The sequence below is a fragment of the Cucurbita maxima genome, unplaced genomic scaffold (genome assembly GCF_002738345.1).
Source record: "Cucurbita maxima cultivar Rimu unplaced genomic scaffold, Cmax_1.0 Cma_Scf00016, whole genome shotgun sequence".
Taxonomy (NCBI): domain Eukaryota; kingdom Viridiplantae; phylum Streptophyta; class Magnoliopsida; order Cucurbitales; family Cucurbitaceae; genus Cucurbita; species Cucurbita maxima.
In genome coordinates this window covers 1,025,788-1,044,119 of record NW_019272032.1, presented here as the reverse complement: position 1 = coordinate 1,044,119, position 18,332 = coordinate 1,025,788, and the positions used below count along the sequence as shown (strand labels likewise).

The 18,332-nt window shown below is 35.6% G+C and overlaps 2 protein-coding genes across 6 annotated transcripts in view; one reads left to right on the top strand and one right to left on the bottom strand.

Annotated features, from left to right (window-relative positions):
* Positions 1-3,593: 3,593 nt before the first annotated feature.
* On the top strand, positions 3,594-14,167 carry LOC111491177 (E3 ubiquitin-protein ligase XBAT33-like). 4 transcript variants are annotated; one of them, XR_002719672.1, is made up of 12 exons: positions 3,594-3,967; positions 8,966-9,110; positions 9,236-9,295; positions 9,619-9,690; positions 9,935-10,119; positions 10,404-10,564; positions 10,646-10,704; positions 10,800-10,846; positions 10,930-11,073; positions 12,131-12,222; positions 12,793-13,456; positions 13,875-14,167. XR_002719672.1 is itself a non-coding variant. In XM_023139964.1 (11 exons), the coding sequence occupies exons 1-11, from the start codon at positions 3,936-3,938 to the stop codon at positions 13,332-13,334; spliced, it is 1,539 nt and encodes a 512-aa protein (XP_022995732.1). In that variant the 5' UTR covers positions 3,594-3,935; the 3' UTR covers positions 13,335-13,686. The 4 variants fall into 4 exon arrangements, 2 of the variants coding, with proteins under 2 accessions (XP_022995732.1, XP_022995733.1); XR_002719671.1 differs by having other exon boundaries at positions 12,793-13,635; XM_023139964.1 differs by lacking the exon at positions 13,875-14,167 and having other exon boundaries at positions 12,793-13,686.
* An 827-nt stretch (positions 14,168-14,994) lies between these two features.
* The window catches only part of LOC111491181 (protein phosphatase inhibitor 2-like), a 4,606-nt gene continuing 1,268 nt past the window's right edge, over positions 14,995-18,332 (bottom strand). The window contains exons 1-5 of one of the 2 annotated variants that reach the window (XM_023139970.1): positions 17,637-18,267; positions 16,870-16,991; positions 16,133-16,202; positions 15,875-16,054; positions 14,995-15,499 (exon numbers count right to left, since the gene is read on the bottom strand). In XM_023139970.1, coding sequence (XP_022995738.1) covers positions 15,210-15,499; positions 15,875-16,054; positions 16,133-16,175 — 513 coding nt within the window. In that variant the 5' untranslated portion in view covers positions 16,176-16,202; positions 16,870-16,991; positions 17,637-18,267 and the 3' untranslated portion in view covers positions 14,995-15,209. Of the gene's footprint in view, positions 15,500-15,874; positions 16,055-16,132; positions 16,203-16,869; positions 16,992-17,636; positions 18,268-18,332 lie in introns of those variants that run through there. The other variant, XM_023139969.1, reaches the window with a different exon arrangement.

The window sequence follows — 18,332 nt, the reverse complement described above, 5'->3', positions numbered from 1 at the left end:
ATTTGTAATCTTGCTAAATTCAGATTTTGTCTTCTCTTATTTACTCCCATAGTTGTTTTGTAGCTAGTGATTTTGGAATTTGTTTGCTTGTGTGCTCATGTTCGATCAACTCATTCTAACGCGTATGGTTTTATTTTTGGTAATGAATTTATTTGACTCAGGGTGGGTTCTATAAATGAAAATTTTGTGGTTTGGGTTAGTTCGTGGATTCAATTCAGTCGAATGAACCTAAATTTATTATTAATTTTAAAGCCTATTTGTTTTTTTTTTTCCTTACAATACAATTTTATTTACATGTTTTTATTTAATTTTAATATTACATTTATCTTTTGTTATTTATTCTCCGATCATAAATAATGAAGGTTTATGAACTAATATTTTATATTTTATTGAAAACAAATATTTAAATAAACGATCCAAATAACCTAAACCGATTGAATCGAATGCATTATTTAATAAAGTTTGTTTGAGTAGGGTCTAAAAAGCATTGTGACATAACCCACGAACACCATACGTATTTTAGTGACAAAGAAGTGGCTAACAACTCATTTATACGTGTGACTAACTAATAGTGACTAACTAATAGGATGGATTGTGTAATTTAAAACTAAAGGGGTTGGTTTTGGTCTACCTTAAAATATTTGAATCATTACCAAATTTCATTTCAATATTTTGAGGTTTGAGCCAAACCCACATGTGAGATTGTTAATACCAAACCAAAATTAATGAAAACAAATAATAATAATAATATAGCATGAATCATAAATATTGCTTCCCTAGACCTTATCCTATTGCAACTTTATTATATTAGTCAAAGATTCTTTTAATAAATAACAATAATGCAATCCTCTTACTAATAATATTATTTTACTTATTTTACTTTATTGGTCAAACTTTATTATTCTTTCCTTAGTTTTTTAAATATTTATTTTTCTCATTAAATAAGATTAATATTAACCAAAGTATAGAACTTTATGTTAATGTATTTATACGTGCATTTAATATTTAACCCAAACTCCAATGCATTCAAATTAAAGTTATGAACCCATCTCTCTCTCTCTCAAGACAATTCCTTCACACTTTTCTAAATTCCAAAAAGGGCTAAAATACACATTGGTTGTTATGTTGTAAACTTATTTACTTATATTTATAACATGTGGTGGTGACATGCATGGTAAGGACTTCCAATATATTGTAAATAATAGCAACAAAAATCCAAAAACCGCTTCGAAACTGTTTGTCTAAACCCTAAACGCATATCCATCATTGAAAGATATTTATCGATCGGTTGACATTTATAGACAACATATTTTTAAGTAATTATAAATCACAATTTAGAGATATTTCCACTGTACTTTGATTTTTGAAATGCTATTTTTCAGGTTCCTTTTTTATGAACGTTGAACGTTGAAAGTTTGAAAGTAATGTTTTTTATTCACAATTATTAATTGATTTATTTCGAAATTACTTAAAATAATTCAAAATTTCAAAATGCTACCTTGCGCTTCACCACTCATCTCATTATCTTTCCCTTTTCCCTTTTTTTTTTTTTTTTTTTTTTTTCTTTTTCAATTATTAATATTTCAAAAATACAAATAAATAAACTCCTACGTAACACGTTTTTAATGGGTTTAAGGTTTGAGTTCGAGAATATTAAATTTCAATTCATTAAACCCAAATTAATATTATCAAATTTAGAAGTGAAAATGGATTTTTTATTTTTTTTTATTTTTATAAAATGTTTAAAAATTAAAAAGAGACAAAATAAGGTTTGAAATAAATAAATAAAATAAAATAAAAAAAGTGGAGGCTGTCGGGGCCACCAAAGACGCTCAACCTTTTCATCAGCTTCTTCTTTAATTCTCCACCGTCGGATCTTCCCACTCACCAAACCCTAACTTCCCACCGCTTGATTCTTTCTTCCACGTGTTTTCTTCTCATTGGATGTTGCTTTTCATTTTCTTTTTCCTTTTTTTTTTGTCCCTTTCTAAAAATATTCCACCTTTTCATTTTACTAACCTCTAATAATGTTGTAATTTACCTAAAAAAACTAAAAAATTAAGAATAAGATCTCAGTTATAAAATTAATTGTTTTCAATTTTGTATTTATGTCTTTTAAATTTTTATGTGATTTAATTATAGAAATTTTAAAATTAAGTTTGCCGAACAATTTTGACGTGTTTAGTGATGTACAGTGGTTGAGTTTGATTATTTTTTTTTTAATTTTAACAACTCGAAATTAGTTTGGTGGCCCCAACAACTCGAAAGTTCACAACCCAACTCACCCAACCCAACCCAAGCCCCTTTCCAATCGATGTGGAATTTTACAATAATAGAGAGTAAAAGGAAACATTTCTTATAAAGGTATAGAAATCACTTTTTAGTAGAGCAGACACGTTTTAAAATTTTGAGGAGAAATTCTCGAACGGAAAGACTAAAGAGAACAATATTTACTAGTGGTGAACTTAGTCGGTTACTTTTTTTTTTAATTATTTAAAAAGTCGTATTTATCTATGTTATATTAATAATTAAAATCTCATATAACTCAAATATTAAATATTCACCGGTCACAATATATTACTAAAATAACATCAGTTACAAATGTCAAATATTCTTAATTTTTGTAATAATCTTAAAAGTAGAGTATGGTTGAGTTAAATTGTAACCTTATTTATTAAAAAAATCTCACCTAACCAGATTGAGGGAGTCAGATGATTGTGTCATAAAAACGCGTGAAAATAAATTTAAATTTTCACCTCATAATTTGAATTTCAATATTGCATTTAAAATTTAAAAGAAAAACTAACTATTTTCCTAAAAAAGAAACGCTACATTTTCTAAAACAATTTTCCTTTTTTTAAGTTTGAAAATTAAATTTTATTTTGTAAAAGTAAAAAATTAAAAATTTCAATAAATTTTTAATTAAAAAAATTAGGATCCATTAGTTTCATATTTTCTAAAATTATTTAACTATTTTATCTTATTTCGAGGAATTTACGTAAATAGCTTAAAATAATTATATATTTTTAGCTTTCTTTTTTTTTAAAAACTGTTTGTTTTCCACAATGTTATTTTTGTTATGAAAATCTATTTTAACTTTTTAAAAAGTACTTTTAGAAAAGGAAAAAATAAAGTAAAAAAGAATTATGAATTTAAAATCTTAATTCTTTAAATAATTGCTAAAGAAGGTTCCACGAGAATAATTTTTAAAATTATTATTATTATTATTATTATTATTATTATTAGACTTCAATTAAAAATCCATAATTTTTTAGGGGAAAAAATTGAAACTTGACTTTATTTTTTTTATAAAATAAAATAAGTAAAACTAATTAAATATATATATATATATTTAAATCTTCTGAATTAGTTGAAAATTAAATATAGAGTGAAAGTCAAGCATAAATAATAATAATAATAATAATAATAATAATTTCCCAACTACACACGTCAATAAAATTAAAAATAAAATAAAATATTAAAATTAGAGCGGTTTAAAAATTTAAATATATTATTTAAATTAGAATTAAATTTAAAATAAAAAATAAAAAATTGTCCCTATATAAGGTAGAGAGGGGGGAAAAGAGAAGGGGGCATCTCACCGCAAAGAGAGAAAAAAAGAGGCGAGGAAAAAAGTAGAAAAAATGGGCATGACAATGTTTTGGTTTCGATTGTTTTTTTAATCGTCTGCCCCTCTTTCTCTCGCTTTCTCTCTCTTTGATTCTTCTTTGAATACTGGAAACAATTCGGGTTCTGCAAATTTTGTTGTTGTTGTTGTTGTTGTTGTTCTTGTGATTGTTGTTTGAGTTTCTGGTTTGATTTTGGTCCTTTAATGTGGTGCTGAAAGAAAAGGGTGTGATTAAATAGACATAACAAATTGCAGCAGGATCTTCATCTTGTTTATTTGTCGAATTTGCACCCATTCCGTGGTGTGAATGGGTAATTCTTTTGGGTGTTCGGCTTCTGGGTGTTGAAATATCATCACTAGCCCAATAGAGTCAAGCCCAATAATTGTACTAGCCCAATAGAGTCAAGCCTAATTGTACGAGCCCAGTATATTTATTTTAGTAGAGATTTTAGGAGAAAGAGATGTAGATATTTTAGGAGAAAGATTCAATTTGTTAGGTCTAGATTCAAATCGGTTAGGTCTAGATTTAGATTGGTTAAATATAGATTGTTTACTCTTAGTATAAATACCCCCACCCTACCTAGGTTATTCATCCAAGAAATCTAAAAACAATAAAAAGCAGAAGTATTCTACAGAGTGTCTTGTATTCTCTTCTCGATTGGTCTTAATAAAGAGAGCGAGTGTTTCCCACAGTGAGTTGTGTTCAACATTTGGTATCAGAGCGAGGTTAGTGTAGGTTATCTGATCTCTTGGAATCCTTAGTATGCTCTGTGGTTGCAGCTCTGCCTGATCTTCCACATCAGAAACGATTTCTTGAGATTAGTGGTGAGTGAGTTTCTTTTGTGTCGTGAGAAGTCTGTGACTCTGCAAGTCTTGTGTCAAAAGAACTTGTTTGGTATTACTGAGGTATGGCCAACACGATGAGTGATTTCCAAATCGTTGGAGGAATTAAGAAACTCAACAACAACAACTACAACACGTGGGCAACATGCATGATGTCCTATTTACAAGGACAGGATCTTTGGGAGATCGTTGGCGGGTGTGAAACTACGCCGCCAGAGGAGGATTCTAACGACGCCTTGCGCAAATGGAGAATCAAAGCAGGCAAAGCAATGTTTGCCTTGAAGACCACCATCGGAGAAGAGATGTTAGAACATATTTGGGATGACAAGACACCGAAAGAAGCATGGGACACATTCGTGATGTTGTTCTCAAAGAAGAATGATACGAGACTACAACTTCTGGAGAATGAGTTGTTGTCAATTTCACAACGTGATATGACGATTGCTCAGTACTTCCACAAGGTCAAATCGATCTGTCGGGAGATTACTGAACTAGACCCAAAGTCCGCCATTGTAGAATCTCGAATGAAGAGGATTATAATCCACGGATTGCGACCAGAATATCGAAGCTTCATTGCTGCTGTACAAGGATGGCCCACTCAACCATCACTGGTAGAGTTCGAAAATTTGTTAGCCAGCCAAGAAGCCATGGCTAAACAAATGGGAGGCTTCACGTTGAAGGGTGAAGAAGCACTCTACACGAGTGAAAGTCAGAGCAATAATAGGCCGTCTACCAGACGTGGATACAATGGTGACAAAAGAAGAAGCCACCAAGGGATTGCACAACCTGAGAGAGCTCAGAAGAACGACAACAAGAGTTTTCAAAGAACGAGATTTGGTGGTATTTGCTATAACTGCGGGAAAAAGGGCCATATGTCTAGAGATTGTTGGTCCAGGAAAAAGACCATTGAAAACAATGTGGCAATATCCAAAAAGAAGATAGAAGATGAATGGGATGCAGAGGTACTATGTCCCATAGAAGAAGACGAGCTAGCACTCATGGCGACAATGGAAGACCATATCAACTATGAGAATGACTGGATCGTTGATTCAGGATGTTCAAATCACATGACTGGCGATCAGAGAAAATTGCAAGACAAGAAAGAGTACAAAGGAAGTCGTATGGTACGTACAGCAAATAACACACAGTTATCAATTGCTCAAATCGGCAATACGACAATCATGCCTGGCAATAAGTCTGATACAGTGTCGCTACATAATGTTTATCATGTACCGGGTATAAAGAAGAACTTGTTGTCAGTGTCACAACTAACAACATCAGGAAGCTATGTCTTGTTTGGGCCAGAAGATGTAAAAGTTTATCAAGATGTTAAGATAATAGGAAAGCCGACGATAGAAGGACGAAGAGTGGAGTCTGTCTACGTTCTATCTGCAGAGTCTGCCTATGTTGACAAGACCCGAAAGAATGAGACGACAGATCTATGGCATGCAAGATTGGGACATATTAGCTACCATAAGTTGAAGCTGATTATGGAGAAATCTATGCTCAAAGGTCTACCACAACTGGAAGTCAAAACAGACGTTGTCTGCGCTGGATGTCAGTATGGTAAAGCTCATCAATTACCATACAAAGAGTCAAGTTTCAAAGCAAAGAAACCATTAGAGTTAGTTCACTCTGATTTGTTCGGCCCAGTCAAACAAGCATCGATCAGCGGAATGCGGTATATGGTGACATTTATTGACGACTACTCAAGATATGTGTGGATTTTCTTTATGAAAGAAAAGTCTGACACGTTCTCAAAGTTTCAAGAATTTAAGATGATGGTCGAAGGAGAAGTAGGAGCGAAGATTCGTTGTCTACGTTCAGACAATGGCGGAGAATACACGTCAGATGAGTTCGATCAATATTTACACGAGTGTGGGATACGACGTCAATTTACATGTGCCAACACGCCACAACAAAATGGTGTAGCAGAAAGAAAGAATCGACACCTTGCAGAAACCTGTCGAAGCATGTTACACGCAAAGAACGTTCCAGGAAGATTTTGGGCTGAAGCTATGCGAACTGCTGCCCATGTGATCAACAAGCTTCCTCAACCAAAGCTAGGGTTCGTCTCACCATTTGAGATACTATGGGATATGAAACCTACAATTAGTTACTTCCGAGTATTTGGCTGTGTTTGCTATGTATTTGTGCCTGACCATCTACGTAGCAAGTTTGACAAGAAAGCAGTCAAGTGTGTATTTGTTGGATACGACAATCAAAGAAAAGGATGGAGGTGCTGTGATCCAACAAGTGGAAAATACTATACATCAAGAGATGTAGTTTTTGATGAAGCATCTACATGGTGGTCCTCGGAGAAGAAAGTCTTATCAGATTCAAACATTGAAGAAATTCTACAACAGAAGCTGGGGGAGCAAACTACACAAATTCAATCAAATTTCGATGCATCTGAAAGTCCAAGCGACATTGATATTGACAAGCAGGAGGTGACTCAATCAAGCGAATCTGATAAAAATGAAACAACACATCAACAACTTAGGCGATCAAATAGAATCCGAAGGCCAAATCCTAAGTATGCAAATGCAGCTATTGTAGAAGATAGAGTTTACGAACCAGAGACATATGAAGAAGCATCACAAAACTCGGTTTGGCAGAAAGCGATGGAGGAAGAAATTATAGCCTTGGAGCATAATCAAACTTGGGAACTAGTGCCAAGACTAGGAGATATCAAACCCGTCTCTTGCAAGTGGGTCTATAAAATAAAGCGTCGACCGGATGGATCAATCGAGAGATACAAGGCTCGACTCGTGGCTCGAGGATTTTCTCAACAATATGGACTAGATTATGATGAAACATTCAGTCCAGTGGCAAAGATTACTACCGTACGAGTTCTGCTAGCACTCGCAGCAAGTAAAGATTGGAAACTGTGGCAAATGGATGTGAAGAATGCCTTCTTGCACGGAGAGCTAGACAGGGAGATTTATATGAACCAACCAAAGGGATTTGAGAGTGCAGCTAATCCTAATTATGTATGCAAGCTTAGAAAAGCTCTTTATGGACTGAAACAAGCACCGAGAGCTTGGTATGGTAAGATTGCTGAATTTCTTACCCAAAGTGGTTATTCAGTTGCGCATGCAGACTCAAGCCTATTCATCAAAGAAAGAGAAGGAAATTTGACAATTGTGTTGGTCTACGTGGACGATTTGATTATCACCGGGGACGATGAAAGAGAAATTTATCAAACAAGAGAAAATTTATCAATACGCTTTCAGATGAAAGAGCTAGGAGAGCTTAAACACTTCTTAGGCCTAGAAGTTGATCGCACAGATGAAGGACTGTTTCTCTGCCAACAAAAGTATACCAGAGACATGCTTCAGAAGTTCAACATGTTAGAGTGCAAGCAAGTTTCAACACCGATGGAGATAAATGCCAAGATTTGTGCACATGAAGGCAAAGAGTTGAACGATGAAACAACGTACCGACAACTAGTAGGTAGTCTTATCTACCTAACTTTAACTCGACCTGATATCTCGTATGCAGTTGGGGTTATGAGTCGATACATGCAAAGTCCAAAGAAGCCTCATCTGGATGCAGCTCGACGGATCTTGAGATATATCAAAGGTACAATCGACTATGGTCTTTTGTACAAAAGAAGCAAAGACTGCAAGCTAGTTGGATACTGTGATGCTGACTATGCAGGAGACCACGATACTCGGAGGTCAACCACTGGGTATGTGTTCAAGTTTGGTTCGGGAACAATTTCTTGGTGTAGCAAGAGACAACCAACAGTATCATTATCAACTACAGAAGCAGAGTATAGAGCAGCGGCTGGAGCAGCCCAGGAAAGTACATGGCTAAAACTCTTGATGGAAGATTTGCACCAGAAAATTGACTATCCAATATCACTTCTTTGCGACAACCAATCTGCGATTCGCCTTGCAGAAAATCCAGTGTTTCATGCTAGAACAAAGCATGTGGAGGTGCACTACCATTTCATTAGAGAGAAGGTCCTAAAGGAAGAAATTGAGATGCAGCAGATCAAGACAGATGACCAAGTGGCAGACTTGTTTACAAAAGGGTTGAATACTAGCAAACATGAGAGCTTTCGCTGTCAGCTCAACATGATGCAGCGAATGAGGACTAGTGCTGAGGGGGAGTGTTGAAATATCATCACTAGCCCAATAGAGTCAAGCCCAATAATTGTACTAGCCCAATAGAGTCAAGCCTAATTGTACGAGCCCAGTATATTTATTTTAGTAGAGATTTTAGGAGAAAGAGATGTAGATATTTTAGGAGAAAGATTCAATTTGTTAGGTCTAGATTCAAATCGGTTAGGTCTAGATTTAGATTGGTTAAATATAGATTGTTTACTCTTAGTATAAATACCCCCACCCTACCTAGGTTATTCATCCAAGAAATCTAAAAACAATAAAAAGCAGAAGTATTCTACAGAGTGTCTTGTATTCTCTTCTCGATTGGTCTTAATAAAGAGAGCGAGTGTTTCCCACAGTGAGTTGTGTTCAACACTGGGGAGAGATTGGTGTCGGCGGCAAGAGATGGTGATTTGGTGGAGGCTAAAATGCTTTTAGATTGCAATCCATATCTTGCGAAATACTCTACTTTTGGTGGCCTTAATTCCCCTCTCCATTTTGCGGCTGCTAAGGGCCACAACGAGGTTTGTTTTTTTTTTTTTTTCCCTATTTTGCTTCTATAATTTGTTCGTTTGAATGTTTTTTTTTTCATTGATTTGGAGTTTCATCTTTCTGATTTTTTGTTCTTGGGTGCTTGTTCTTGTCTTAGATTGTGTCCTTGTTGCTTGAAAATGGAGCTGATGTGAATTCCAGGAATTACTGTGGGCAGGTATGTGATTCTTATGTGTTTTTCTCTTCTGGGTTTTGTTTGGATTGCATGACTGATCATCAGAAATTGGGGATCTTAGGCTTCTCACTTGTTGTCCCAAATTTACTAATGAATTTTGGGTATCCCCTGTTTTTGTTCTTGGTGGTGTGTAATGGGATTATTAGCAACTTGGGGATTGCTAAGATTACTCTATTATGATGTGCAATATTTTTTGTTTTGCAATCTTCTAAGTGCAGCAACATGTTATTTTTTTCTTAATGTAATTACCCTGAAACGAACGTGCCTTTTACTTGTTTTGTATTGTTTTGTTCATGTATATGAAGACAGCAGTGATGCAAGCTTGTAGATATGGACACTGGGAAGTTGTGCAAACTCTTCTAATTTTCAGATGCAATGTAAGTTGTTAAAGCTTTGTTTATATGTTGTTTGGTGGTTCTCATGGCTGGCCTTTTTAAAGCTGCTTTAGATGAAATTTGAAATTTATCTTCGCATTTCTCGTGAGAAATATTATTGCATGTTACAGCCAAATGGCCATGAGATTTTCAGTTATTTCTTTTTCTTGATTGTGTGAAGTGTTTTGTCGTGCCGATTTGGTTTTTGTTTGAGTTGTGGTGATAATAGCTTGTTTCCTGTAATCAGGTAATGAGAGCAGATTACCTTAGCGGTCGGTCTGCTCTGCATTTTGCTGCTGTAAATGGGCATGTGAGATGTCTAAGACTTATCGTGGCTGACTTTGTTCCGAGTGTTCCCTATGAGGCTATCGATAGCCAGACAGATCCTAGCAAAAGTGATGGTGCGAATGTGAAAAACAGATGTGAACAAGGGTAATTGACTCGTTTCATTTTACATCGAAACATAGATTTTGTATAGTTGCTGGCTGGTTTGATTGTTATAGGAAAAGGTAGATACGGGCAAGATTTGTATACTTTCAATTTGAAGGAAAAAGTTTTAGTTACAACATATATAACGGAAACATGAATGCAGTTTTCTGGAAAATAAATCAAATTGTAGATTCTCTACAACATATTGGTCGTTTACCGTAGCGTATTGTAAACTTTTCTTGACCTTTTTATTATTCTTGTGATTTATTTTTGTGTTTCCAGTGCAGTGCTTTGTCCAAGTTTATAAATAAGGCCGCTGATGGTGGCATTACTGCTCTTCACATGGCAGCACTAAATGGATATTATGATTGTGTTCATCTTCTTCTCGATCTTCAGGCTAATGTTTCTGCAGTAACATTTCACTACGGGACCTCGATGGATTTGATAGGTAACTCCCTCAAAACGTGCTTCTAAATTGTAATGGTGCTCTGAGATCTTTCATTAACAACGAATGATTATATCCTTTTAGGTGCTGGAAGCACTCCATTGCATTATGCAGCTTGTGGGGGTAACTTGAAGTGCTGTCAGGTAAGACATCTTTTTTGATTTTAATAGTAAAATTTTGGGTTTAATGCGAAATTTGAATATCTCGTTCACATTTCTTTACGTTTTAAATTTTGCAGATTCTCCTTGCAAGAGGTGCTTCTCGGACGACTTTGAATTGCAATGGGTATATCTTTCTCACAGTGTTTGTGATTGGTTTTCTATCTTTCGTTGTGACTTGCCTAATTTGGAATGTGACTACCATTTCAGGTGGCTTCCTTTAGATGTTGCCAGAATGTGGGGACGCCACTGGCTCGAACCTGTGGTAGCTCCCAATTCGGTCTCTATAATACCGAGATTCCCCACTTCCAACTACCTGTCCTTGCCTCTACTGAGTGCATTAAACATTGCCAGGTATTTGGTTGTTTGCTATATTTTCGAGTTGCTAGTGTTGGTTGCATTTTTTATGGCAATGGAATGAATTTCTGCATCTTATTGATATCATTGCATTTGTTTTTTTTTTTTTTTTTAATGACTTTGTTCCCAACGCCAATCCTAAAAACTAGAATAGTCGGTCCAAAACTACACACCAAAAATTTTCAAGGGTCATAATTTACATTCTATCAATTAATCAAGGGTTCCTCGTCAAAACAGCCCCGAGTTCCAATTTTTAACTATGCAACTTTGGACTTCACCACCTACATACAACCTGACACGAAATTGAAAAGCTTATAGGTCACACCCGAACCACCCAAAATCTCCATGAATCCACTGTCGGAGGGAAAACCCCACACCCACAGACCTGCTACAATTTTATTGGACTAGACGTAGATCACACGTAGAAAAGGGAAAGCTTTAGCCGGATGGAAAATCCTCTGTCAGATTTCTCCATCTCGATCGCTGGTGTTGAGTGAACTCCCTGCTGCTGCGCTCCTTTGTCGGAGAAGGAGCCAAAGGAGATGATTGGATTTGCTGCCCGTGAATGAAGATGCTGTTGGTGTTGATGGCCGACGTGAAGAAAGAAGATGCTGTTGGTGTTGATGGCCGACGTGAAGAAAAACAAAGAAGATGATCGGGTTTAAATTCTCTCTCTATAACAAGACCTAACAACCTTTGTTTCAATTTCCCCCTTCTTTTCTCTACTCCATGGTGGACTGTTTGCAAGTTAAATTAATGAACCAGCTGAATCCTTGCCTCCTCCTCCCATGGCAGTTATTTTTCCGTATCTTCTAATGGGGAATGAAACCTGATTGGGATGGGGCCGTGTAAGTTCCTAAATTTTTCTGTTTTTTAGATCAGTATTTGTTTACACCAGTTTCATGAAGAAGTGGCTATGCTGTGTTTAACACCTAGATCACTTAGTGTCATGATATTGGAAGCTACATTTTGGTGAAAGTTGCATTCCACATATAAAACTTGGCTACTCTTTAGCACATTGTAAACGTGGATAATGACGTGGGATGCTTTGCAGGGAATGCGGTTTTAAGTCTATGGGAGCGACCTCCGACGAAGGGGATACTTGTGCTGTCTGTTTAGAGAGAGTATGTTCTGTGGCAGCAGAAGGTAAGTTCCTTTTTCATGCGTTTACATCTGAATCTTATTTTACTCATGTCCTATTTTGGTTGGCTTATCGAGATGATTATCATGCGATTATTTTTGCGTTCTTCGATCGGGCAAGTTTTGATTGCTATAGCTAGAATGAGCAGAACCTTACTTGTTATTAGCCAATTTCGAGATCTTGGGGTAGTCTTGGCCTATTTGAAAAATTAATGATGCCATTCTCCAATTTTCATAACCTGTTAATGCTAAATCTATTTGAGCTTCTCGTTGTTTTTCGATTGGTATTTTTGGCTTGAACTTGTGCTTCCAACTTGTACTCGGGCTCACATCTCAAAGAAACTTAAATAGGTTAATCTTAGTTTAGTTCCTGTTCCATTTTGGTACTCGTGTCTTCACGAGTATCACTATCCCTTCACGAGTATCACTATCGTTACTATTTTCTTACTATGAAATTCCTTTACTTTTCTTAGTGTTTTCTTGTTAGAAATTTCTTTCAACTTGGCTTTTTAGTTCTGAACATGAATTTCTATAGCTGGGTTTGCCAGTAATTTACGGACTTGGTTGCTTCTGTAGGATGTGGACATGAGCTTTGTGTAAGATGTGCACTCTATCTTTGTTCGACTAGCAATATCCAATCACAAACAATCGGTTTATCAGGCTCGATTCCATGCCCCCTTTGCAGACATGCAATTATATCTTTCGTAAAGTTGTCTCGTGCCACAGCAAAGGAAAAACAGCTTCATCTATCTCTTAGCATATGCAATCCATGCATTCTTCACACCTGTGATGCTGAAGATCAGGCTTCTACTTGTACGCCAGAGATCCGAAAGAATCGTGTAGCATCGGTTTCTTCAGATGTATTTTGCCCAGTAACTTGTAGCCCATTCCCTTCTGCTGCCATTCCTCTATGTACATGCAATGACGGTCCATGCCCAACCTTCGAGCCCCGAGACGTTGGAACAGAAGATGAATCGCCCCGTCACTTGCAAACTACCCCAATAGACCAGGACAAATTGGGAGATCCAAGACAAGAAAGAACTAGCTGTTCAAGCATGTTTTGGGGCAGAAGAAGCGGTAGCAGGGAGAATCAATGCAATTCAGAGATAAACGCTTGAGACGTGCCCCGGTTGGTTTCGAGTCAGTTATCTCGACGACAAGACTTGAGAATTTATAGTAACAGCAATACATTCTGAAAGTTGCAGTGGATATTTTGTGGATACAATGTTTGGGTTGACAGGTTCGATTTTCTCTTCGTTGTGTTTGCATTCCCTATTTTCGTGATGGCTTTAGGAGGCCTGGTTGGTGTGAATAATTTGTTTTGGCGCAGCAGCAGTTTTGAGCACGTTATGGTTTCAAGTCATTGTTGCTCTGCCTGTACAAATATAGGTAGAGAGGGATAAAAGGTTGTAAAATTTGGTATGTTGGGACCTTAGTTCTTAAGTTTCATTACAATTATAGTTGAATGGATGTGAGGAGAAAGGAAATAGGATAGTATTTATTACAACTCTAGGCTTCCTTATATATCATCCTTCATATTAAATAGCTTCCTAATCAGAGTCCCCACAATATTAAATTACAAATTCTGTTCATCATGTGTTTGGAGTCTTGATTGTCAACCATTTCTGCTTGTGATGACGTTTTTTTTGTTACTTTAGGGCTGCTGGTTGGGATTTTTTACATTTCATCCTCCAAACGTCATCTTCTTCCAACACAGTACTCTTGTGAATCCAATCAGACATCATCATCCTCCACCTGTTCGAAAGTGTTAGATGTCATCTCTGTAGGGGCCCCCATCCCCCTCGCATGATCCTCTTGTCAAATACTAGTCAAATTGTCATCATGAGGAGGGCTTGTTTCGCATTTGGATGACCTTACATGTTCAAACAAAATATTAGTATTACTCATGATCAATTTAATTTGACTTTGGGATCTTATCCTAATTCATGCATCAAACCCTTTCTTTATCTGCTTCCAAGCACTTGGAACTTTCTATAATTGATGTCCCTTTTTTAAGTCCTTAAACTAGTAAATGTTATTCCATCAATCACGATAGTTGTAAATACTCAAACCTAAATGACCTTTAGTTTGATCTCCGACCCTTTTTTACTAAAGAGGGTAATGAGATAGACTCGAGTCTAAATGATCCATAGTTCGATCTCCGACCCCTTTTCACTAAAGAGGGTAATGAGATAGACTCGAGTCTAAATGACCCATAGTTCGATCTCTAACCCCTTCTCACTAAAGAGGGTAATGAGATAGACTCGAGCCTAGACAATCCATAGCTCGATCTCCAACCCCTTTTCACTAAAGAGAGTAATGAGACACAAAGGAAGTACCAAACCAAACAAGGGGTGGGTTAAAAATACCCAACTCATAACTCCAAGCAACTCCTAAATGTTGACATAGTGACCGAACTAACTTGTTATTTGGCACCATATGATACCCCTAAATGTCCGACATAGTGACTGAACTAACTTGTTATTTGACACCATATGATACCCTAAATGTCATTTCTCCTGAATATTATCATTGTTTCAATAACATCTGGTGTTCTAAAAAACATAATCGAACCAATTGAGACCTAAAATTTTCTTCTATAAAAAGGCAATAGAACAATATGGTTTCTAAGTTTCGAAACACCAAAGTATCATTTCCATTATAAATAAACCAAAGATGAAATACACAGAGAACCATGAAAATTAAAATGAGCTAGACTGCATCAAAAACACAAAGTATGCAAAAGCAGCTTTGCTCATGTAACCTTTTGGCTTCAAGTTCAAAATTATTGCCAAGCAGAAATGGTATTGCCAAATGGAACGGAACAAAAGGAAAAGAAGCCAGATGTTATCATACTCTTGCCACATTTGAGATGGACAAAGAAATGAAGTTATTTACAATACAGAGTCCTACATAGACAAAAATGGAAAGGAAAAGGGAAAAAAAGAAGTCATTGGAAATTTTGCACCCAAACAATTTCTTATCAGATGTTTCTAACAGTCAGTTGGATATGTTTGCCTTTGCTTGGATCTACCTCCAACTCCATTGGCTGGTGAAGGTGATTGTTGAGAGAAATTATCTTTATCCTTTTTCTCAATACCAATGTGCTTCACACCTGTACTTAGTGATGAAGATGAATAACATCTTCTTGTCACATCCATCTCGACGTTTTCATCGTCGTCTTCTTCCACTAAAAGCGAACCATTCCTTAGGAGTTCTCTAACTTTCCTAAATTCATCGTAGTGAGCTCTTCTGTGTTCCTTAAAGCTCAAATTGCCCTTATCTGTTTCCAATCCCAAGCGCCAAACGCAGAAAAGGGTCGAGCATCAATATTCACAGAACTTAAAATGAAAATATCAAACAAGAAATAGTATAAAGAACATTTAATGGTGGGGGTAGTAGCCGCCACATTTATGTGGATTTTTTTTTTCTTTGAAAATGATGGTGAAAACCAATTTTCAAAAGGTATCGTAGTAAAACAACACAGCATATCTGGTAAACATCGTAAAGGTTTTAAGAAAACTTATCAAACAAGCAATGATTACTATTGCTTGTTTGATCCTAAGAATAGACCGTTTATAAAACTACTTTGAGGTCCAAGAAAACATGTTATGTTAGACAATGGATATAGAAGAAATGAGAAAAAGGGCATTGGAACCTTCATCATCTTGGTCCATGGCATCTGCTTCATCCTCAGAAGACGTCCAACCACTAGATCGCTGGCTGCTTTTACCACTTGATGAAGAAGCTACATCATTCAACGCAGTTCGAATGGCTTCTGCATGCATTGCATCGCCAACACACAAGTCAAATCTGTCCCTCACAGGAGAAAGAGACTCTGCAACCAACAAAATAACAATTAAAAACTTGTGACGCAATATTTTCGTAAACTGTTGAACTGAGCAAAGTTTTACACCTAAACATATCAATTTGCATTCCCAGCGAGATGGCCAAGGCATATCAATGCTTTATATACTCCATGAAAACTAAAGAAAACTGATTTAATATTGGAGAAATTTTAGATTTTAATCATGTTTGCACATAAATTTCGCAAGCAAATACTTCACATGAAATGAATCATAAAATAAATTGAAAAGGGAAGAGATTAAAAGTGAGAAAATGAACCTTCATTAAAAAATCCTAGCAATCTAATAAAAAAAAACGATATAATTTTCTACATTATTGATGCTCAAAAGCTTCTTCTGCCGCATCTCATTATTAAGCTTATATGAGTTATCACCATTGCTCATAGAAAATAGGAGACGCTGGGTTCAACAAAATTTCTTTCGTTCTTTCTTACGTTTTCTTAAAGTTCTTATACTTTAGTGAGAAGAAACTAAGTCAAAATCAAATGGTCTTACCCATAAAATATTTTTATCTAATGACTTCTTTTGTAAAATTTTGTCAAATAATAATAAAATTTTTTTTACTTAAAAAAATTAAGCTTTATCTTAAAACGGAAATGAAAAAGTAATTCTAGAATACATCTAATTTTCTTCCTTAGAAAAAGATAAACTGACCCAAGTTCAATAATTATAAAAAAGTTATTAAAATTCAAAGCAATTAATCTAAACAATAGTATCTTCCATTTTGGAATCTTTAATAATAAATTCTCTGAGTTACTGTAATGCCTCTGATAGAAGAAATACACACCGTCATCATCAATCATGGGATGATAAGGCGTTTTAGGTTCAGTAATTTTCTGCCGCACAGGTTTATTTGCTTCAATATGACCAATATTATCTTCATCCCATTTCACACGGCGCCCACGGCCACTACAAGAATAGAAAGATAAAACTCAAAGTTGTAGAGTAGACAAGGGTAAACAAAATTGATGACGTAGTAAGACCACAAAATATTAACAAGAATATTCCATATGATGCAAAGTATTGCTTCTCTCTAATAAGTAAACAAATTATCATTTTCATGAAAAGAATAAATATGTGGGATAAAATTCTGCTGAAGAGAAGCCACTCTTAAATATTATTTGAAATTGTAATAACTATTTATCTCATCCCGAGACTCAATGAATACATGAAAAATTGAAAATGAAGATTAAGAATGAAAGAATAAATAGTCATTCCAAACACTAGCACCACCCATAAAAACATGAAAAGAGGAGTTTTGAACACATTTCAAGAGTAAATTCGACACTACTTTATTTTGATCAAATTTCAAAAGCACATAAACAATTGCACACTTGATTTTCCTCACTGAAATAGAAGGCACAATACCATATTAGTCAACCTATTTCCAATGTCAGACCAACAAAAGAAGAAAATATTCAAAAAATTGTAGTAAACATCACTACAACTGAAGATCGATAACTTAATCATCCTACCATACCCACAAAACCCAAAATCAAAGAGCTTAGTGTGAAAATGCTTAGACAAGGAGCAAAACCCTCCACCCTATCTTACGAGTAATAAAGGGCTTTAACGCCAGCAATCGCCCTTGTTTCTGAGGAGCAGAATTCCCAACCTTGTTAGTTTTTTATGACAAGGACCCCTTTCTCTAATAATAAGGAAAGGACACGATTATAGAGCCCTCCCTTCAAAAGGTTCTTGCTTGCGTTGTATTTTATTTTTTAGAAAAAAAAGAAGTGAACTTTCATTGAATAAAAATAAAAGAATAGACATGCATCCAAAAAACATCAAGCCCATTAGAAGGAGCCCCACTAAAACAAGGGGACTCTGATAAAGTAAACAAGACCTAAAGAATTATTACAAAACATCCTCGTCACTAATGTCCAAAAATAAACATATAACCTAACAAGGGACCATATATCACAAAGGTAGACCTAAAGAATTACTACAAAACAACCTTGTCACTAATGTCCAAAAAGGAACATAGAACCTAACAAGGGACCACTGATCACAAAGGTGCCTCTCTACCCCTCTAAACATAGAACCTTGTATAATTTGGAGCTAAAAGCTGGCCCTTTATAATTTAGAGGTAAATGGTTTTTTCAGCTTGCCATTAGCATTTTTCTTACTTCGGAAAAGCCAAGGGATTGGATTGCTGCTATGGGGACACCACTCGACATGGCTCTTTATTTTTTCAAATGAAAATTATATTTTTTTCAAAAAAAAAAAAAAAAAAAAAAAAAAAAAAAA

Coding starts and splice junctions, on each gene's coding strand:
- LOC111491177 (XM_023139964.1), top strand. CDS start 3,936: ATGGGTAATTCTTTTGGGTGTTCGGCTTCTGG. Junction 9,111..9,235: donor CTGCTAAGGGCCACAACGAG/GTTTGTTTTTTT, acceptor TTCTTGTCTTAG/ATTGTGTCCTTGTTGCTTGA. Junction 10,847..10,929: donor ACGACTTTGAATTGCAATGG/GTATATCTTTCT, acceptor CTACCATTTCAG/GTGGCTTCCTTTAGATGTTG.